Source organism: Muscardinus avellanarius (assembly GCF_963383645.1).
Source record: "Muscardinus avellanarius genome assembly, chromosome: 11".
NCBI lineage: Eukaryota > Metazoa > Chordata > Mammalia > Rodentia > Gliridae > Muscardinus > Muscardinus avellanarius.
The window spans coordinates 57216671-57240422 of record NC_137797.1 but is presented as its reverse complement, the minus strand read 5'-3'; the positions used below and the strand labels follow the sequence as shown (position 1 = coordinate 57240422).

Below are 23752 nucleotides of genomic sequence, written 5' to 3'. Positions count from 1 at the left end.
TCCCCTATGTTTGGGGAAATTTCTTATATCCTTTGAGTTAAGGTTCTAAAACACCTTAACAGAATATAAACTCTTTTGATCTAAAGAAAAACTGACCAAATGAGAAAATAAAATAACTGAGATGGTTTATGATGCTTTAGAACTCTTCTTATATGGATGATCATGAGTGAGTGTCACACCAATATAATTCCCCAGTCCTAGTTATTCAGTAACATATTAGAAAAATGGCCCAATTTGAATCAATCTTTCCATGCAGTGTATATCAGTCTATGGTCTTGCACCAATTTATTTTGAGAGTTAGGACTTCCCTTTATCAGAACAATTTGGAAATTTCTCCATTTCCTCCTTTTCTGGGCAATTCCAGTTTTATTTGGTAAGTATTAGTCAGCAGATTTTTATAGCTTAGAGGAACCATTTCAATTCTTATATTTATTTGCTTATTTATTTGCACAGTTGCAATAGTTTGGGAGTACGTGTATTGTTCTTGTTTAATTATAGATGTTGGCTTATTTTGTTAGATGTTCTAGTAGAACAAAAATAAAATAATAATAGATATTTTTGAAAAAAAAAATTTAGCCCCTATTAAAACAGCCATTATGACTTTTTAGTAAGTCCTGACCTAGACTTTTTTATTTTTGTTTATTTATTGTTTATTAATTTATTAATTTATTTATTTGTGGTACAGGGGATAGAAGCCAGGGGCTTTCTACTTCTGGGCTATACTCACAGACCTATTTTATATTTTTATTTGGAAATAGGGTCTCTTAAACCAGAGAGGCTGGCTTCAAACCTGCGCAATCTTCCTGTCTCCGCCTCCCAAGCGCAGGGATTACAAGCGTGGGCCACCATGCCTGGCTTATATTTTTACTATTATTAAAAATGTTGCAAACATCCTATTTTGATTGGAAAATTACAATAATATGAATTAATAGCTATTTCCTTTAAAACGAAGCCAAGAACTTAATTGTTTAAACCTAGTCATTATCAGAGCTCCCTAGTTCTAAGTTTTAAATCCTGATAGCAACAAGCAAAAGAGTATTTATTTATTTATGGTGTTACTGGAGTAGTTCCTGGAAACCCTTCTACCTCTGGGTTACACTCCCAGACCTATTTTTATGTTTTTGTGTTTTTTGTTTGTTTGTTTGTTTGTTTGTTTTTTAATTTTGGAAACACGGTCTCTTAGGCCAGAGCAGCTCGCTTCGAACCTGCGCGATCCTCCTGTGTCCGCCTCCCCAGCGCAGGGATTACAAGTGTGTGCCACCACGCCGCCGGGCGCAAAAGAGTATTTAAAAATGAGACTTAGGTGCCGGGCGTGGTGGCGCACGCTCGTAATCCCCGTGTTTAGGAGGCAGCGACAGGAGGATTGCACAGGTTTGAAGCCAGCCGCACTGGCTTAAGAGATCCTGTTTCCAAATATAAAAAAAGCATAAAATAGTTCTGGGAGTGTAGCCCGGATTTAGAAGGGTTTCCAGGAACCCCAGTACCACAAAAAAAAAAAAAAAAGAGAGAGAGAGAGAGACTGAGGAAGAAAGTCTATATAATTTTTTTGGCATCTCTAATGAGATTGATAATTTGTTCTTTCAGCCACTTTTATTTACTATTTTTTTTCTATAAGAACACACACACACACACACACACACACACACACACACACACACACGGTAAAATACTTTGCCCAGCCAGGCGTGGTGGCGCACACTTGTAATCCCTGCACTTGGAAGGCGAGACTGGAGGGTCTCGCAGGTTCAAAGCCAGCCGTGCTGGCTTAAGAGACCCTGTTTCCAAAAATTAAAAAAAGCATAAAATAGGTCTGGGAGTGTAGCCCGGAGGTAGAAGGGTTTCCAGGAACCCCAGTACCACCAAAAAAAAAAAAAAAAAAAAAAAAAAAAAAAAGAGAGAGAGAGAGAGAGACTGAGGAAGAAAGTCTATATAATTTTTTTGGCATCTCTAATGAGATTGATATTTGTTCCTTCAGCCACTTTTATTTACTATTTTTTTCTCTAAGAACACACACACACACACACACACACACACACACACACACACACACCATAGAGGTGGGAGGAAAGTTGATAGCCTAAGACAATTGATTTCTTTTCTCTTAGCCCAGAAAGATGTGCTAAAATTACTTCATCTCAAGACTATGAGATTCCTAAATGAGAACTACCTCCACCCTTGATTTATTTTCTTTATGACATAAAAATAGCTCTGTATTTTTGAGAGAAGAGTTTGGCAGGCACAGTGATTATGATACTCTATTGGAAAACGCTTACCGATTGACTAAAACCCAGATGCCAAGGTAGTTAGAAGCCTGAGATCCCGTGCTCACTCTGGTGTCTGCCTCACTTTTGTGCAGTTAATAAGGAGATCCCTCAATCCAGGATTGAGTAACCAAGAGAAGACGTGGGAAATGCTTCCCTGTCTTCACCCAGGGCTCCCCAGAAGCAGCACTGTCTGGAGTGTAACCCTGTGGAAGGCAAAGGTCTGGTGTCCTCTGCTAGGATATAAGCCAGGCACAGCAGAGCTGCTCAGAAATGTTGGACAGATGGAAGGGAGGCAGGAAGTGTTTGTTAGACTAACAGCTCAGCCTTGGAGGTCCCTGGGGGTACCACTTACTAACTGAAGTTCTGAGATAAAGAATTTAATCTCCCTCATCTCGAATGCACTCATTTTAAGGTGGAGGATAATACAAGTGTCAACTAGTAGAATCATAAGTATTGTTTTATAATTAACTCATAAAAACTCAGCAAATTTTCTGACTGGCTCCTCAGAAGTTGACCACCCTTCTGTTAATGGGCTCAATTAAGCAGGTCAAGTTCTGTGCCTATCGTCAGCTCAGTCCTCTGTTGAAAAGGAATAATAGGGAGAAATTGAAGAAGTGTTCTTTGGACATTGATTTCTACTAACTCCATTGAATTCGATTGAGTGCCCTCAGAAAGACAAGTAGAATAGAGGAAGGGAATTTAGGGAGAGAAGTGGGAACAGGGGAAAAGGGAGATTGAGAAAAGAAACAGTTCAAATAATATTATGTCCGTATCTGAAGGTATCACTACCAATCTCTCTGACATGTAGGAAGAGAGAGGAATGAGTTGGGAAGCAGAGGGAAATACACCGACTCCTGTGTGCAGATATGTTTATATCACTTTGAATCTCTCTGTGATGTATAACTGTATTACTTTGAATCTAACTATGATGTATAATTAAAATGAAAGTATTTTTAAAAGCTTTAGAGAAAGAGTCAATGACTTCTTTTAGGGAATTTGCATCAACACTGCAGAAAATGAAATAAAGAAATTTTGCAGTATAAATATTCTTGTCTTTGGAGGTCAGCCCTGAATCTTAGAACAAAAACAAGTCAGCAGTTAATAGTTACTGTATCTCATTTTCCAAAACACACATGTTTCTTTGTAACTGTCAGTTACAGATATTTTTGCATGCCACATTTTTTGTTTTTCTGCTTTTGCTAAATCACCAGATGACTAGACTTCATGTTCCTAATGTATTAAAATCGTCAAAAGAGTCTTTCACAATTTTACGTGCCGATAAGGGTGTTAGTTTGAACACTGTACAAAAAGTGAAGGCCGAGCAGCAGGCCTTGAGGCTGTGAGCCGAGTAATGAAGTCGGAGGGTTTCCCTGTTATGAATGGATTATTTGCGGATAGAAGGAAGTTATTTTTAGGCACGACATTCCTATAAACCCTGAAGCTATGTGTTTTACGAAGGAGAAGTTTTTGCACTAAATAAAAATTACCAGATGTCAGCCTCTGTATGTGCCAACTGGCAAATAAACATGTAGTGGCTTGGAAGTCTGAAAGAAATTCTGTCCATTTCTTTGCTATTCACACTCAAAAGGGATGGGTGCGGTAAAATGCTGTTGAAAAGTTACCAAAGATGTCCCATGCTATGAATTGAGAGAAGGGCTTGTTTTATTTTCCTCGTGACTCCGTACGTGGTTGTGGGATTACAAACATGACTCATATTTCTGTTCTAATTCATTACATTCTTTCCTGAGTCTCATGTATACCTTTAAAGGGTCAGTAGATAGCTTACTTAAATAACTGACCTGGACACAGGTCCCACACAGAGCTAAATATATAGTAGGATTTATTCCTGTGTCTTGCACAGTCTAGTAGAACACCTCAGTAATTCTCATGAGATCATCACATGGGTTCTCTTCTTTCCCTAGAAATTCGGGCTCAGCTGGTAGAACAACAAAAATGCCTTGAGCAGCAGACGGAGATGCGAGTTCAACTCCTCCAGGACCTGCAAGATTTCTTCCGGAAAAAAGCTGAAATTGAGACAGAATATTCTCGGAACCTAGAGAAGTTGGCAGAGAGGTTCATGGCCAAAACACGAAGCACCAAGGATCATCAACAATACAAGTAAGACAGATGCAACTCAAACCCACCTTTATATGGTGATTCTCTGCCTTTTTCCAAACCTTAGCAATTTAGATTTTTTTTTTTTTGATGGAGAAGCTATGGGTGGGCATATCTCCATAAATGAAAACAACCCTGTGCAATTATAGTTGATGAGCATTCATTTGTCACATTTTAAACTAATGGTATTCCCTTGAAATTATTGTTTCATACATACATTTATTTTTATAAATATACATTCCTTTTTTTTTCTAGTACTGGAGATTTAACCTGAGTCCTTGAAGCATCCTACTGCCACTGAGCTTTCATCCAGCCACTTTACAATCTTATTTTGAGACAAGGTCTTGCTAAAGTACCCAAGCTAGCCTGCAACTTGCAATCCTCTTGCCTCCACCTCCTGAGTAGCTAGGATTACAGGCATGCATCAGTCCACCCAGCCTCCAATACATCATACATTTATATATAAGAAGAAAAGACATTTTTGTAAAATTCTTTTTTTTTTTTTTTTTTTGAGATCAGAGCTTACTCTGTAGCCAAAGGCCGGCCTTGAACTTGAGATCCTCCCTTTTCAGGCCCCCAAGTAGCTGAGATATTAGCCTGCCTTTAGAATTCTTGATTATAGAAAACTGAGAGTTAATATCAGTCATAGTTAGGTATTTGAAGGAACAAATTTTAAAGATATTTCTTCAAGCAACAACCTCAAGATTTCTGTAGTGATCTTAGAGAAAAATAAGCAATAGGTTTGACTTTAGCTCCCCAACCTGCCCCCTCCACTCGTGTATGGGATTATTGCAGTTGAAACTGATTTGAAACAAGGGCTTTTAAGCTGGTCATGGTGGCACAAGCTTGTAATCCCAGCATTTGAGAGGCTGAGACAGGAGGATCGCAGTTCACGGACAGCCTCAGCTACTTAGTGAGGACCTCTGCAACTCAGTAAGACCCTGTTTCAAATAAAGAGTAAAAAATAGGGCAGGGGGTGTATTTCAGAAGTAGAATGCTCCTTGGTTCCATCCCCAGTACCAAGAAAGAAAGGAAAGGAAAGGAAAGGAAAGGAAAGGAAAGGAAAGGAAAGGAAGGAAGGAAGGAAGGAAGGAAGGAGTAAGAAGGAAGGAAGGAAGGAAGGAAGGAAGGAAGGAAGGAAGGAAGGAAGGAGTGAGTAAGAAGGAAGGAAGGAAGGAGGGAGGCTTTTGGTGAAATGCTTGTGCATGAGCATAATTACACCATAACATTAATTGTACTTTATTTGTTTAAAATATACACATAAGTTATTCAGTTAATGAATTTTACTTTATCATTTAAGTCCTGGAGACAGAGCGAAAGAGAGAAGGCAGACAACTCCAGGAGAAGTGTTCCAGTGGAGACCAGGGCAGGCTGCCAGAGACAGACATGGCCTTGATCCATGCTACGATGGAGGTGGGGATGGGGACCTTCTGGAAAAATAATATCTAAGCAGAGACCTGAAGGACCAGTTGGCTAATAAAGGGAGTGGAGGAAGGTACTCCAGGCCAAGGGAGCTTCCTGGGTAAGGGACAGGAAAGGAAGGAGTGGAGGCCAGGTTCTGCAGAAAGTAGCCTGGTGGGCATTGGAGCCCATTGTGGAATTCTTAGACATCTTCCTGGGTGGTTTTGACTTTACACAGAGAGCATAATAAGCCCCAGGAGAGTCTTAAAGAGAAAAGTGACCCCACACCTGCATTTTAAAATGATGACAATAGCCAAAGGCAGAACAGCAGGCTGAAGGAAGACACAGTAGAGGAGGCAGAACCCGAGGGGCTCGCACAGTGAGTGGGTTCCCTCCCACCCTGGATGGGGAGGGAACCGTAAGCAGTTGGAGGATGGGAGAGAGACAGCACAGACTTTCATTTATGGAACTGCTGTGAGCCAGACAATCTGGAAAATATTTCTGCTACAGAGCTCCTAGAAATGCTGGTTAAAATACAAGCGACATCTTTTTTTGTCATTGTATTGTTTTGTTTTGTTTTTGTGGTACTGGGTATTGAACCCAGAGGCATTCTACCTTCAAGCTACACCCCAGCCCAATTTTATTTTTTATTTTGTAACAGGGTCTCACTAAGTTGCTGAGGCTGGTCTCGAACCTGCAATCCTCCTATCTCAGCCTCCCAAGTACTAGAGTTATAAGCATACGCTCCCACACCCAGAAAAGCATCTTTTAATTGTGCAACTGGACCCACAGGAAAGCAAAGGAAATTTGAGGGGATCAAAAAATGAATAAGGAAGTGAAAATCGAACTGGCAGTGGTACTCAGCCTTTAATCCCACATGGGGGCAGACGATGAGTGGGTACAAACTGAGGGTTTCCCTACCACCAACCTTTTTACATTGTAACCCAGACTGGAAGAGCCACTGCCCACTGAAAAGGTAAAATGGAAAACCACCTCCACACCTGCACAGGGCTACCAGCAGCGCTGCCAGCTCAGCCCAGAGGAGGCTGCTGAGAACCAAGCCACTGGCTCTGCAGTTTCATTTTACACCTCTCCTTGATCTTAGATTCTATGTAAAGTACAGTGGGGCACCTTTGAAAGACAAATGTAGAATAATTCCAGATAAGGGATAGGAATGCCTTTTTTACTTTTCTTTCTGTTTTTTTCCTTTCTTTTTAAATTCTATCTGTCTTGGATGGCTTTAGTCTCTAATTTTAGCCCCAGAATAGAAATAAGTCTTAATAATAATTTCCAGGGTGACCAGATGTTACGTATTTGCAGAGACTGAGACTGGATCCAGCATTAACCATTACAGTAAAGGTCCCCTTTTGAAAGGAATTACAAATAAGACAGCCTACTCATCCATTTAACTAATGTGAGCAAGCATATTCTCCCATGTGCTTAATGATTGGTCATGAACTGAAAATGTGGCCAGGCCCCTGCTCCCAGACACTACTCTTTATCTCCCCAGGTTTGATGGTTTGGTTTGGTTTGGTTTGGTTTGGTTTGGTTTGGTTTGGTTTTCACAAGATAAGCAGCTTGAAATCTTCTTTGACTTGAGTAAGTTTATTCTTGAATATAGTTCTAATGATGAAACAGATACTAAGTCTATGGAAAGGTTAAACCAGGATTAGGAAAAACTCAAACACAGGGCTTATTAAACAGCCAGCCAGCCCTGTGTTTGCATAATGGTTCTGCTGTATGACTTTGGTTAAGTTACATGCCTTCTCCGAGCCTTGGTTTCCTGACACATACAATGTAGTGTTATGACCATTAAGTGAGAAACATGACAGTGTCCTGGATATGACTGACAGCTGGCACAGGGTATGAAGGCAGTGCTTCTTCTCCCCTGTCCAAAGCAAATGCTATGTCTTTAGCACAGAAATGTTAACAGTCATTTGTGCTGGACTCTGGGGTCTGTTCTTTTCAGTGTGGGGATGCTTATTGTGCAGAACAATCCTTGGCCTGAAGTTGCCACTGTGGAGTGGAAAGACCGAGGCTTCGATCAGCCTCTTTGAACACAAAGATTCACTCAGACACAAGCTCCAGTTTTTATCCATCACTGTGCCTTGCTAAGCGTCAGCTCTCTCATTGATAGAAAGGACACAAAGATCTCTGCCTTAAATGGTAGTGGTGAGGATTAAGTAGAATTAATGTCAGCTCTTTAGAACAGCCCTGGATAAAAATAGCTAGTTCTATATAGCACTTACTCTGTGCCTGAGGCTTCATTGTAAGCACTCAAAAGTATGCATTCACTCAAATCATGTTCATAAAAATCTTATAAGATGAGTACTGTCATTTTATCCAGTCTACACAATAACGGAGGCATGGAGAGGTTAAAATCATTTGCCCAAGACCTCATAGCTAGTGAGCTAGAATAAGAACCTAGATAGGGCAGAGTCCATGACCTGTGAACTACTTCTCATTCAGTAAATGATAGCTTCTAATGTTACTATCATTGATATTATCATGACTATTATAAGGCAATAATAATGTGTTTATCCAATGAAGAAAATAATAATTAATGCTTACAATGAGGCAAGGCACTGAGGATACAAAAAATGTATAAAATATCCTCAAAGAATTCATGAGCTACTTCAAGATAAAATGTGTATATAGAGTTGATATTAATAAGGTAACATTTACCTAGGGGGCTTGGTAGCTAGAGAATGCCAATAGAAAGTTTCCAGTTACTTGCCAAACAACCACTGTTTCTTGATGGCTTTGAGGAAAAAAAGAAGGAATTCCCTAGGGAGAGGGCATCATTCTCTGTGCCGTAGTGAGTTTGAGGTACTATGCTCATAGACCAGGATCCAAGATCAGGTATCTCTTCCCCAAGCCCATTTCTGCCTTCACGTTATGCTTTTTGTCTCTCTCTCTCTCTAGAGAAGGTTGTTTTAACTTGATGCAGTATTAAATCCAGAATCTGAGAGACTTACTGGCAAAAAGATCTGATTTAATTATTCCCCCAACTCAGTTAATATTTAGGGTCATATATGATCATAAATAACACATCTGATGAAATGGCACTTCTGTTTCCGAGTTAGGATAAATGTTCTGTGCCACTTGGTCCTTTTTAAAATTAATTAATTTATTTATTTATGTATTTATTTATTTATTTTGTGGTACTGGGGTTGCTGAAAGCCCTTCTACCTCCGGGCTACACTCCCAGATCTATTTTATACTTTTTTATATTTGGAAACAGGGTCTCTTAAGCCTACGTGGCTGGCTTCGAACCTGCATGATCCTCCTGTCTCCACCTCCCAAGTGCAGGGATTACAAGTGTGCACCACCACGCTTGGCTCACTCGGCTCTTTTATAACTGGTTATTCTTAAGGTAAAACCAAACAAAAACAAGAACAAGATTCTTTTTGAAATAGTAACATCCCAGTCTCTTATGCTTTTGTTTAGAGTTTTTCTTTAAGAGTTTTAAAAATGTCCCTTTTTTGTATGTTTCACAGTCAATTTTAGCTTTATTATCCAGGGGGCAAAAAAAAAAAAAAAAAAAAAAAAGAATGAAAACAAGGAGCAGTTACAAATCTGGAAAAGTTTAATGGGTTTCAGCAGGACTTGTGACAAGTCATGAGCCAGCAAACTTGGTTCTGTTCATGAGCCTCAAGACAATGCTATAAAGTTCTGATCCCCCTGGAACACTCTTTGGGAAGCTGGAGGCTAGGTACCAAGAGATTAATAAATAACCTTCAAATTTATGTTCCATGAAAAGCGTAACCAGCCAAATTTCTTTTCCAAGAGCAGACTGGGTATTCAAAGCACACTTTGTGTGCGGTGGTAAGCTACAGTCTGTCTGTGAGACAGTAGTCAATAGATTTTTATGTGAACATAAATTGCTGTCTCCAATGGTGTGCTTAAAGCTGAAGGGGCTGCCGCAGCGCTTGTAAGTTAGGGTCCTTTGGCCCCCGTCAGGAGTGCAGGCTTTCACCAGTGTTCTCAGACCAAGTTTTTCCAAGCCTGGCAAATTGTTGGCTCTACGTTAGGCCCAAGCTGGAAGGCTGCTCTGTGAGCTGTCGAGTGTCCTGGTCTAAGAAATGCTCAGAGCAGAAAGAACAGCCACGGTCCCCTTCCATTGTGACTCCTTAGATGACCTGGGTGACAAATTCAGGTGATTAGGGGGCAGCTCTGAAATTAATCACAATTCTTCCTTCACTTCTCAGGAAAGACCAGAATCTGTTGTCTCCTGTAAACTGTTGGTATTTGCTCCTGAACCAAGTGAGGAGAGAAAGCAAAGACCACGCAACCCTGAGTGACATCTACCTGAACAACGTGATCATGCGCTTCATGCAGATAAGTGAGGACTCCACCAGGATGTTTAAAAAGGTATGCTGAATAAATTTTGTTGTGGCGAGCTTGCACAGGAAGCTTTGCCCGCAACCAGGAGTGGAAACAGCGATTAAAAAAAAAAATGGAGAGAAAATTTAAATGATACAGAATAAAAAGTCAAACCTGAGCAGGCATACCTAGAGAGAAAGAGGGAGAGAGAATGTGTGTGCCGTGTATATGGTATGTATATATTGTTGTTTGCTAATACTTATATTCAGCAAATTACTGAATCTATGACTTAAACAATGTGAGCAAATTTTGAAAAAGGCCTACTTTCAAATTGCACCTCTGTCCTCAGGAGCTGTCTGTGCTGAAGGAAAATCCTTTGAGAGAGAAAAAGCCTCAGATTCTGATTTTGGGCTCACACATGACCAGACTTGTGAAGAACAAGATAACCACACGTGCTTCTCTCTCGGGAAAATGTTATCACAATTTTTTCTTACTCCCACTAGGCCAGCAGCAGAGGCTGTGAAAAAGCAGTATGAAAAAAATATTCCACAGAACATAGAAAACCCAGTTCCTTACACGCTGAAGAGTTTCGTCCTTCCCAACTCCATTAAAAAAGAAAGAAAGAACTGGGCTTTTAAGGCTTCCTGTCATCATTACTAGCCTCTGCCAACTTTGCAATTTTTTTGTTGTTTGGACATTTTTGTTGAGAACAATAACAAAATTGGAACATTTCCTGTGCGGAGAATGCAGCTATTTGCCCAACAAGATTGGCTTTCGGTTTTTATGTAGGACAAGAGTCTCCACCGACCCTCTCAGCTTTGTCCCAATAGTATTTAGTGCCAGTATTTTTACCTGTACTTCCGCTTCAGTAAATAATTATTAGTTTCACAACAGAGGGAGGGTCCACCCTGTAGATTATGATTTATTTATATTTTAAAGGGGCCCCTTAAAACCAAGTAGTAGTGTTAGGCAGGCCAGCTGGAAAATGTCTTCTTGTGTTTGATGTATCCACATTAGATTTGATTTCTGGCCTGGAAATGGAATTCAGCAAGTTCCAAGTTATCTTGTGCTTTATTACATAGGGAATAAAAGGGTTTCAAACAAAAGAGAATTTTTTTTTAAAAATTGGAACTAAGGAGCATATTAATTAAGAAGAGAATAGAGAAATATCTTTGTACCTTAGATAATAGAATTTTTTTTTTTTTTTTTTTTTTGTGTGTGTGTGTGTGGTGCTGGGGGTGGAACCCAGATGCTTTCTACCTCCAGGCTATACTCTCAGACCTTTTTTATTTGGAAACAAGGTCTCACTGAGTTGCTGGGAGCCTCACTAAGTAGCTAAGGCTGGCTTCGAACCCGTGCGATCCTCCTGTCTCAGCCTCCCAAGTGCGGGGATGACAAGCGTGCGCCACCACGCCTGGCTAATAATAGAGATTTTTAAAAAGTAGTTTAAACTGAGCTGTGAAAGTGATTTTCTCACACATTATCCCTCTGCATGGGGACCTCGTTGAGCTCAGGTGGTGTTTGTGAGCATCTCCTGGGAGCAGGAGATTGGGGCATTAGGTGTCATAAAAGTTCCAGAGATGAAGAAAAACTAGCCCTCATGTGCAAGGAGATTGAAGTTTATTTAAATTCAGAGGATGGTAAAGACACTTCCCAGTCCCAGGGATGCTGGCAGCTACTCAGCCAGAGCCTCTTGGACCAGCACCTCAGTGGAGTTCATCTTTTCATCCATTTAGCATAACATTTCTAAAATGCCTGGCTGGCAAAGCAGAGTTAAAAGACATGCCCCTGCCTGTGAGAAGCTCATTACAATAATTAAGAATTAGCATGCTAAAGAGATGCAGGCCCCACTGCAGGAGCCCAGGGGAGGCTGGGAATCTTCACTTTATCCAGGGGTCAGGAAATGCTTCAGACAAGAAGGAGTACTTGACTAGGCTTTTAGGAGGAGGAGGAGATTTTGCTTCTCAGACAAGGAGAAGAGCTCCTACCCATCCAGGAGAAGAGTTCAATGTGACCCCGCCAGAGGTTGTATGGAACTGAGATGAGATGTGAGACTAGAAAATATTGTCAAATAAGAAGGGACTTTGTGTGTCTAGCTAGGATGTAAGGAACTGTATTCTGTAAGTCAAGGTCAAGGTCTTGGTAAAGTTGATAGGACTGAGAGATGGGTATTCATTTGAATCCCTGCTTTTCTTCTTGCTTCCTTGCTTGCTTTGTGATCTGGGGAGATAATTCAAAAGATTCAAGAGGATACTCACTGCTTTCAAAGGGAGTAAAAAAGGCAAGATTGGACAGATGAGAGGCTGAACCCAGGAGTTCTGGGGCTGGGTGGCCTCTGGAGTTGGTTCATATGCAGGCCAGGAAGCCTGGCCTTTGGTTTACACGCATTGGATTTCAACTGCTCCTGAGAAGGGATAAGCCATCTTCAGGTGACCCAAAACCACTCAAAGCTCCCTTGGGTGCAGGGTGATTCCTAGAGAGGGATTAGTAGCTGGCAGCCAGTAGTCCCAGTAACTAGAGGAATCAGTTCCTGGCTCTTCTAGAGGGATTCGAGTGGCATGTAGTAAATATACAGAGAGAAAGACAAAGACAGACATGTCTAAGTGATTGCTACCTAGCATTGTTTTATAGAGATTTTCTGAAACTCGGAGAATCTATGGTGGATTCACGTAATTAGGCATCTGGGGAGGGGGAAGAGATGTTCCATGCTTTCTGAACAGCCTTCTGTACTTTAACCACTGCTGGCCAGCAACAAAGGGAATGGTTATGACAACTACAGATGCCTTCCTAAATGATAGCAGCAGACTGCACACCTCACCTTTCCATCTTTGTTGCTGCTAAAGAGAAGCAAAAGGCAAAAGGAGGGGTCCAGAGGTTATTGAAGAGACAGATTAATCAGCCCACTAGAACACTGCTGTCATCCTAATCCAAAGGGAGCCAGAGTCTAGAGAATTTGGTCCCTTTAGATTAGAAAGCAAGACGCCTCCCTTTTTTTTTTTATCACCAACTTTTGTTGCCATTTCTATTGTTGTGACTCAAGGTTACAAGCCGATTTTTTATCAAAATGGAAAGAAATCATCAGAGTTGGTCTGAAGTGGCCTTTAGAACTGCTGTGGGGTCTTTAATGCTTGTCTTTCTTGGAAGTAGATTTTTAAGACTTCCTCATTTTTCAAAACTATGCCCATGTCTATGTGCAGATCCAGATCCATGCTACAGGCTTAAGAGTTTGGGCCTTTTAAATAACTACATCTTACTCAATTTAGTCAATGAGAGAAAATCCTTCTATTCAAGCTGTTAGGTCAAATAAGGCATTTAGAGCCAGTAATTCCAGGAATTATTTTGTGTTCAAATAGATATAATAGTTAAGAAGACACTTGTAGAGATGCCTAATTTCATGATTGTAGGAGGAAACAGCTTCAAGACTTAGACCTTAATCCCATCAGAACCAGTTCTAGACAGAGTTCCTTAGCTTGACAGAGAGTTTTCAACAGATAAGGAAAGTAAAAATTTTTTAAAACAACAATATTCAATTATTCATATATTGATTATTTCAGACTTAAGCTTTTAAAGCTGTAATGAAACCTGTTAGCACAATATAGTGATTCAGCTTTTAGACTCTTAAAATCAGATATTTAGGGTACATATCTAGACTCTGCTACTACCAGTAGCTATATGAACTTGGAGGTATTTATAAGCCTCTTAGACCCCAGTTCCCACCTCTGCCATGTGGGTAAGGTAACCTATTCCAGAGAATCCCATGGAAGATTCATGAGTTATATATGGAAAGCAATTCAGCCTACTGTCTGACTTAATAAATCTTAGGTAACATTTAGCTAGTATTTTTGTTGTTTGGGGTATTGTTTTTGTTGTTGTTTGGGGCATTGTTGTTGTTGTTTAGCTGTTTGGGGTGCTGAGAGTTGAACCCAAGAGCACTCTACCCTGAGCTACATCCCCAGCCCTATTTTTTTTTAATCATGAAACAAAGCCTCACTAAGTTAATGGGCAGCTTCCCTAAGTTGCTGAGGCCATTCCCAAACCTGTGATACTCCTGTCTCAGCCTCCCAAGTACTGAGATTACCGGCCTGTGCCACTATACCTGGCTAGCCAGCATCTTTATTATCATCAATATGGTAATAATTCATTCCATATAACCTATTATATGTAAGATTTTCACATTATTTTTACATTAAGTAAATGTGTCCTCATTCTAAGAAAAATATATTGCACAACTTTGTGATAGACACATTCAGATCATATTTTGCTTATGGAGGCCCCAGGCTGTATTTGTAAACCAACTCTGCAAAATGCCCTCATATCATTGCTTATAGCTGCATTAATCTTTTATTCTCATATCTCAACAATTAGTAAGCAAGAGAATGCCTTAGTTGGTCAGCACTCAGTGCCTCTCAGTCATCGCACCCATCTCAATTGGAGAGCCTTACCTCTGACTCTTCATGGATTTCTTCATCCATTTGGCCAGATGAGTTACTCAATTCTAGACCCAATTCTAGACCCTCCACCAGGTATGGACTACCAGGAGAGGACTCTGCTTTCATCCTTGTAAGTTCTGCTCAAAACTCAGAAAGTCAGAATTTGGGGCTCCTCGCACAAAGGGCTAGTGTCATTACCGGGCTTTACATTTTCCCTAGAGAACAAGAGCCAGTGCTGTACCTCTCTCTGTGTCCTCCAGCCTGCCTCCTGGAGTCAAGAGATTTTGCATCCTTCTTTCCATTACTCATGCTGAGAGACAGCGTTCCGCATCTGGTTTGGTGCTGGAGCCAGACAATGTGCAGCTCATATGCTGCACAGAAAAGTGTAATTAATGTCAGCAGTCACCGTCGCAAGGCAGGCTACAGCCGGATCGCAGTAATCATTTATTTAAACACCTACTCTCCAGATGATATTTGCCAAGTTTAAGAATGTGCATATAAGTATGTCGTTCAGAGGGAGCGCCACAAAAATGGTGGCATTTGAGTATGTTAACTCATCTCTGAGTTTTTCAATTATGTTGAAGGCTGTCATGTTTCCATGAGCTGTTTTCACATTATTAATGTATTTTTATCTTTCTTATTTTACATAACTGTATGCTCAAATGTAGCTTATTTTGTTTCTCCACCAAGTAGTGACATCGGTAAGCTGCTGCTTGCTGACCATTAACTGTGTGCTGAGCACTGTGCTCTGCCCCTTACATCTGCTCACACAGTCTCCCAGCTGCCCCGTGAACAGACATTATAATTTACATTTTAAAAATAAGGAAAGAAAATTGCCAGGGATAGGAGTTGGAGAGCCAGGCTGCCCAGTATGTATTCTTGTCTTTGCCCCTATTTTAGATACCTCATAGCCACTGTAGATGCTGCTGACACTTTATGGTGATAATTAGAGATGTCACTCAAGGCACAGGGTCAGAAACTTCTGAGAAATAGGATACTACAGTTCTTGGCTTTGTTCATTTCTTATGAAAATCCTGAAGAAAGCTATTCCTAGGAGGAGACAGAAAAATCTGGCAGTCCTCATTACAAACTGGGCCTCAAATCAGCAGAGCCTGGCCCCAAGCCACTGAGAATAGCCATCCTTTGACAAAAATGCATAGGTTATCAGATTTAGATTCTTGAGAATTAATCTAACCCAATTTTGGTATTGCTGATTGTGTGGTTCAATCTGAAAAGAGGGAGACATCACTAGTGAGAGTCATATTCATTTTTTAAATTTTTTAATAAAGCCAACCATATTCTATTCAACCCAACATGAAAAATTATTTTCATAGAGAAAAAGCTGTGCTTTCAAATATGCCATTTAAAATAAGTTAATATACAAACAGATGCTTTAGTTGAAATTAATAAAATACACTAGTCTAAGTCCAGCATGGTGGTGCATGCTTGTAATCCCAATACTTAAGAAATTGAGACAGTAGAATCAGAGATTTAAGGCTAGGACACAGTAATTTACAAAGACCCTGTTTAAAAATAAAAAGGGCCGTGGGTGTGGCTCAGAAGTAAAATATCCCTAAATTCAATCCTCAGTTCCATGTACACATAAGAAAAAGTCTACTATAGGTCTCTAAGGCTCTTTGTTTAAAAATCATAAATTTTAAAATATTAAAAACCACCAATCTCTATGTATATAGAAAAAATCTACTGACTTTTAGTGTAAAGGCAGATATTTATTGTATAAATTTAGACAATATAATATACATACACATGTATATATACTCATTGTATAAATTTATAAAACACTAATTGATATAGAAAGAAATAACAATAACTGATATTAACACTGTCTACTCTTATCATTTTGAGCTCTGCCTTTTCAATATGTATATGTATACACATACAATATTTATGTTATACACATACTTATGTATCATATACAAATACAAATACGTATTTTTTTAATTTGAGATATCATTGCATATAGCTTGAGAACCTGCTCTTTCCACATAAAATGTCACCAGCATTTCTCATGTCTGGAAATCATCTTTAGAGCAGCACAGTTCATGTGTGCATAGTGCTTATCACTAGCTTCATGGCCTCATGTTATTCCTCTGTTGTTGGGCACTTAAATCCTTCACACATTAATATTTTTCTTATGCTGCATTCCTTGAAGTAGAATTGTTAGTTCAAAGAGTAGACTTAGACGCAGTTTTTAGCTTTTGGCTTTCTGGAGTGATGATGGTCAATGGCTGTGATTTGCAAGTAAGCGATATAGTCCCTGAAAAAGAAATGAACTATTTTATTAGAAGAGCAGTACCAGAGATAATTCAATATGCTTATGCAACAGTGGTAAATAATATAACAAGAGGAACTTTTTCAAAACATTTTAGTGCAGTGTGGCAGAAGAATTAAATGGTACTCCCGTGGCCCTAGGGACAGCTTAATTATTGATAGAGCCTGGATAAATAAGTAAGAATAGCTCAAGCTAACACTTCTAGCTGGTTCTCTTGAGTTTTATCAACCTTATGACTAGCTTGTTTTTTAGAAATACATTATAACCAAGCAATATTTTTCTATATGAATATAATTTTCCAAAGTATTTTAGAAAGTATTTTTAATTTGTTTTTATAAACTGCCTATCAGAGGGTCGGATCCACAGCAAGTGAAATGCATAGCAGTGGTTGGTGCCGCTGTTCTTGGATTTATATTGTTGCCTTCATTACTTGGTAACAGTAGGACATGTGAGATCCCCCTGGCGACAAATTCAGCAGGTGAGTTACCACATTCACCATCTGCTTAGAAGCTGTGTCAAAGACTTACAAGCAGGAAATTAAGTGGATGATAGATGTGTCTCTTCTTGAAAATTTGTTACAACAATTTAAAAAATCAATTAATTTCAGCTAAATTGAACATTTTGCCTTGCAGTATGATACTTTGGAACTAACACTTAAATGTTAATAGTTGAACTCATAATTACATGAAAAATAGTTGTTAAAAGGCACTTGAAAAGCCAGGCATGGTAGCGCACGCTTGTAATCCCAGCATTTGGGAGGCTGAGACAGGAGGATCATGGTTCACGGACAGCCTCAGCTACTAGTGAGACCTTGTACAACTCAGTGAAACCCTGTTTCAAAATAAAGAATAAAAAGTATGGCTGGGGTGTAGCTCGCAGGTAGAATGTCCCTGGGTTCCATCCCTGGTACTAAAAAAAGAAAAAAGCACTTGAAAACTTATTTTTGGCCAAAAAAGAGTTTCAGATGTTTAAATTATTTTAAATGGGTATCTCTACGTTACTTTTATATCTTTATATCCTTCTGTTTGCTTATTTTCACTTCTGGTTTTTATACATGAATATATTGTATAATAAGATACACAATGAGACAATTGGAAACTAAAACCTTAAAGAAAAAAATTGTCTAGAGTTTTTCAGTGTTCAGTAGAAAGAAATGGAAAAACTATATATCTATCGATTCACCCCCAAATGTCATTTATTGATGAAGAACTGGCCTATCTTCCAGGTCCAGTTGAGAAACATACTATGAATTTTCAGTATTTAAAATGAAAAAACAGCCAGGCGTGGTGGCGCATGCTTGTATCCCCATGCTTGGGAGGCAGAGACAGGAGGATCACACAGATTCGAAGCCAGCCTCACTGGCTTAAGAGACCCAGTTTCCAAATAAAAATATAAAATAGGTCCGGGAGTGTAGAATGGCTTCCAGGAACCCCAGTACCACAAAAAAAAAATAAAAAAAATAAAAATTCACACAAAAAAACATGATATAGGGGACATCTGAATAAAATGGCAGTTTGCAAGGCTCCAACTCCTTACCCCTCAATTATCAATGAAATGACCTAACAGGCACATAAATAGGAAAAACTAGAATGATCCTTTCAAATTTCAAATAGATCTCTTTACTCTTTTGCTAGACAACCATAAAAGCTCCCCCCTTGCTCAGTGAAAAGTCTATACTACCCCCTCCCTTTACCCATCTTTATTTTTCTCTGTAGTTCTTATCCCTTTCTGGTATACCATGCATTCTCTTGTGTGCTCATTGTCTATTTCCTGTCAATTCTTAGTGCAGGGACCTCTGTTATTTATTCACTGAAACAGTGACTAGCATAAAATAGATGCTTGGTAAATATTTATGGAACAGATAGGTAATGAATAAAGACATCTGTAATAGAAACTCACATCTGTAATAGAAATAGTGGCATCAACATAGCAGAAATTCTAGTATATCTTAGTAGGATCCAGTATTGGCAGGGCCAGATTTAAGCACCACCATACTGTGAGAACTATGTCCAAAGAGAAGGAAGTCAGAAGTGTTCCTAGCAGCAATTGTCCCCTAGAGGCATGGTAAGGTGAGAGGATTGGTGAGACCCATTACTGGAATAGTCTTTCTTTTCTGTCATAGATTGGTAGCTCTGAGACAGTGGTTAGGAAACGCCATTTGCTTTTAACATTCATAGGGACCCAAAACTTAAGGTAATATCGGCATGACGTGGGTTCTCACTGAGCTATCCCAACTGGAAGTTGCTTTAGGAATATACTCATTATTTTTTAATCTATTCAATGAGATATCCAGAGACCCTTTCTGTATCAAGACTAATCAACAACCATCAAAGTCAAACTCCATCTTTAAATTTGAATCTTAAGACAATACCAGGCATTAGACACATATTTATAGAGATGAGTATAAGTAAACAGAAGAATCATAATTTTTTTAAATACACTAGAATTAACCAGGTGTGGTGGTGCATACCTGTATTCCCAGTAATCAGGAGGCTAAGATAGGAGGATCACAGGATCCTCCTATCACAGGCAATTGAGTGAGACCTTCAGCAACTTAACAAGACCCTGTTTCAAATTTAAAATCTTAAAAAATGGCTGGGAGTATAGCTCCAAAGTAGAATGCTCAATACCAGTGGGCAGTTGTGTGAGTGTGTGTGTGTGTGTGTGTGTGTGTGTGTGTGTGTATACTCCCTATAGAAGTACTTACTAAAGCTCTCTTTGTCTCATGCATTCTTAAAGATATTAGAGATATAGCAGTGGCCAAGACAGACATTGTCCCTGCTTCTTGGATTTTACAGTGCAGGAGCATGGGGTGGGGGAGACAGACATAAAGATCTTAATTACAGAGCAGCATGTTAATTAATTGATCAGATTCATAGAGAAGCTGCTCACTTTCTAAGACTGAAGTTAAGAAATCTGAAATGGGAATAGATTATTAAGAGAGTGGACCAGAGAATGGGAAAGTAGGTGGCTGGAGACGTAAGAGGGAGTGGAGACTAAAGACCGTGTTGAGGATGAGATCTTCTAAGCGGTGGGAAAGTATTCACAAGTTAAGTGCGGGTAGTGATATGATCAACTTCCAATGTGCCTGGAGTGTAGAGAGGGATAAGACTAAAGTCAGAGAGACTGAGTGAAGCTATTGGAATGAATAGTTTCCCTGCTTGGGGCAGGGAGAAGAGATAGAAGTATGTATAGATTTGAGCAGAGAATCGGAGGTAAATCTACAGGCCTCTGTGGGGTGGGGAAGGGAAAGGGTTTAGAGGGCGCTGTCAAAGAAGACACACAGGTTTGGTAGTTGTCTGGGTGGTAGGATATAGAGACTAAGATGGAAAAACGAAGGTGAAAAAGATAAGAAGATAGTTTGGGAAGTGCCTGTGGTTAACTGGGAGATGTCCCATAAACACACTAAGAACCAAAGGAAAGAGACCAAGCCTGGAGAGTTGAGAGCCTTCAGCTGTGGCAGATAATTAAAATCTTGGAAGTGCTTGAGTCAACCAGGAGATCAGATACGGTGAGGTAGAAAGAGTATGAAAAACTCTCAGGGAAAAAAAAGCAGGAATTAACAGATGTAAAGAAGAAAAATATCCTATAAAGTGAATGAGAAGGACCAGTGAGAGAGGTGAGAAACCCAGGAGCGTGAAGTGTTTGGAAGCTAAGTGAAGAAAGGGTGGCAAGAAAGAACTGATTGGTATGATGAGAACTGAGACGTGTCCACTGCACTTAGCCACACAAGGTCGTTGGGAACCTTGGCAATGGCAGTCCAAGGGAAATGGTAGAGACAGGGTAGTAAGAAGAAAATGAGTAAGTTTACAGCGGAAACCATGGACAGTATTGTCTACAAATTTGCTTAGGAGGAGGAGGAGAAATAACAAAGGTATCTGAAAAACATGCCATCAAGAGATTTTTATCATGGTATTTTTTTAGTCTGTTGTTGTTGTGGCGACTGCTGCTGCTGCTGCTGCTGCTGCTGCTGCTGCTGCTGCTGATGATGATGATGATGATGATTTTAAAGATGTAAGACCAGAGCTGGTTGAAAATGTTGAAAGAGTCAAAAAAGGGGAAGCTCAAAATACTAGGTGAGAACAGGTATAATTGATTGACCCAAGACCCTAAAAAGTGGCAGGTAATGGGATCCAAGGAATAGGCAGAGGGATTAGCCTTTGGCAAGAGACACTTTTAAGAAAGAAGAAATAAGCGTCGGTGTGACTGTGGGTATTTTCATAGGTGGGGTGGTAGGGTGTTGTGCTATTCTCTATTCTAGTTTCTTTGTGAAATGAGCCATGCTGCCATGTGATGAGGAACAGAAGAGGGTCCTTTGGGAGCATAAGACTTGCAAAAAGTAGAGAAGATTCCCCTGGAGAGATAGAATATTAAAAATAAAAAAAAAATCAATATGAGAGAAAAAAATTCCCACTTGAAAAAAATTACAACCTGAAAATAGAGTATGAGTTTTCAAACAAACCTACTGAAGAGAAAAACAACTATATCTGAGTAGTCTTTCAAGCTTGAAGCTTGAATGAATTCTACCAGCATCTCATAAACCCATGCTGTTTCCCAAAAAAGAACTTTAGGTAATGTTAGGTATCAGAAGGCAATGGAGTAAAGCTGGGCATGGTAGCACACACTTATAATCCCAGTACTTGGGAGGCTGAGACAGGAGGATCACAGGGTCACAGCCAGCCTAGGCTACTTAGTGAGGTTCTCCACATCTTAGTGAGACCCTGTTTCAAAATAAAGAATACAAAATAAGGCTGGGAATGTAGCTCGGAGGTGGAAACCCCCTGGGTTCCATTCCCCATAACACACACACACACACAGGCAAAAAACCTACAAAAGTAACCAAAGGAAAGTTAGGATACTAACATTCTCTGTACAATCAAGTTGCTATTTGTTTTAAAAAGTGGTTGGAAAACAACCTTAAAAATATAGCATAACAACCTTAAAAATATAGGACTTTCTTAAATATATGCTTAATTGTGGTAGATTGTATACGAAATTGGCCCAAGTGAGCGCCTTTCCTCCATCCACTCTTAACTACCCTTCACCCACACTGACTTTGGCTTGGCCACGTGACTTGTGTTGGCAGATAGGATGATAGTAAATGTGAGGCAAGCAGATTCCTTGAAGAGTCCTTTCATCTCTCTCTCTCTTCTCTCTCTCTCTCTCTCTCTCTCTCTCTCTCTCTCTCTCTCTCACCCTGGCACCAGTGTGTAAATCCGGCCTAGTTAGCTTGCTTGATAAGAAACAAGACTATATGAGAGGCAACTGAGGCATCCTAAGTGACAGCCAACTACGTCTAGCGACGTATGAATGAGGGCCTCTTAGATCATCCACCTGACCACAGATGACTGACCACAAATGCAAGAGAAAACACAGCCAAGCCATCCCAGAGCAGAAGAATCACCCAGCTGCATGACATACCATGAAAGACCCATGCATCTCAAAAAGAAAGACAAAATCAAAAGATAAACACAGGTCCTCGGTAAATGGAGTCAGAATAGTCGAATATGTCTTTTCCACTAATTTCATCTATAAAACCTAAGAGCGATGACTGTAGTAGCAATTTGAAATCTCTGAAAATTCAATAGCAGCAGGGGTTAGAGAAGAAAATGAGATTTTTAAATGCCACAAGATCAGCAGTAAGCCCTCCACCCACTCCCCCCCCTTAGCATCTTTTAGCCTAAACACAAGAAGGCAGCTAGGAACTCAAAAGTAGACATCACACAGGAACCTAGGGAGCTTAAGAAGCCATTCAGTATGGCTCAAAGAGCAAAAATGGAGAGTAAAGATTACCCTCAATTTTTCCTTTCTCTTTCTTCTCTCCAATTTCTCATTTACCATCCCTGATCTCCCACAATGGCAAAAGCTAAGGCAGTAGTGACAATAAGAAGGACCCATGGGCACCTAAAACTCTGAAAGCCAGGAATGTTCGTCTTCTCTCTCTCTCTCTCTCTCTCTCTCTCTCTCTCTCTCTCTCTCTCTCTCTCTCTCTCTCTCTCTCTCTCCTGCTGCCACTTAGCTGAAGATGTGGACATAGGCATTAAAAGTTTGTAATAGAATATAATAACAAAACCCTCAGGTTTTCAGGCAGAGGAGTGAAAGGGGAAGCCTCAGGAGCCAAAAAATACTGGGGAGATTGTAAAGAGGTTAAAGGTTGAGAAAACCAGCCCTATAAGGTTTTGATGAGCTGCTGACCCCTTAAATTATACATGAACAGCTCTGATAATAAACAGTATGCCTATCAAAGACATTGAAAACTGAGTTAAAGGATAGAACCACCGTCTGGATTCAAGACTGGCCACTGGTATTGCATATGCTGGAAAGATCTAATAGTACCACAGAGGTGTTGGAAACAGAATTGACATTAAAACCACGGGTCATGGTTTATATAATGAATCCAACCAGATTGATTACCTGATTAAACAAAAATATCACATTTTTATGTGATTTAAACTAGACCTCAAGTCCAATAACATATTTGTATGTGTGTGTGTGTGTGTGTGTGTGTGTGTGTGTGTGTGTTACTGGGGGTGGAACCCAGAGGCTTTCTACCTCCGGGCTATACTTCCAGACCTATTTTATATTTTATTTGGAAACAGGGTCTCACTAAGTTGCTGAGAGCCTCACTAAGTAGATGAGGCTGGCTTTGAACCTGCGCAATCCTCCTGTCTCAGCCTCCCAAGCACGGGGATTACAAGTGTGCACCACCACGCCCGGCAATAGCATAATATTTAAAACATCCAGAATATAATTCAAAATTACTCAGGACATAGATAGTCAGGAAGGCCTCAACCCAATGGGAAAAATAATGAACAGATACCATTTTTTTTTTTTTTTGGTGGTACTGGGGATGGAACCCTTCTACCTCTGGGCTATGCTCCCAGACTATATATATAGTTTATTTGGAAACAGGGTCTCTTAAG

General features: G+C 39.9%; 1 protein-coding gene across 2 annotated transcripts in view; it reads left to right on the top strand.

Moving 5' to 3' along the window:
- SRGAP1 (SLIT-ROBO Rho GTPase activating protein 1) overlaps positions 1-23752 on the top strand; it is a gene marked incomplete at both ends in the record, with an annotated part of 316091 nt that overhangs the window by 154889 nt on the left and 137450 nt on the right. For both annotated transcript variants that reach the window (XM_080706566.1, XM_080706565.1), the window contains 2 exons: positions 4187-4382; positions 9992-10154. In XM_080706566.1, the coding sequence (XP_080562692.1) occupies positions 4187-4382; positions 9992-10154 (359 nt within the window). The remainder of the gene's footprint in view (positions 1-4186; positions 4383-9991; positions 10155-23752) is intronic.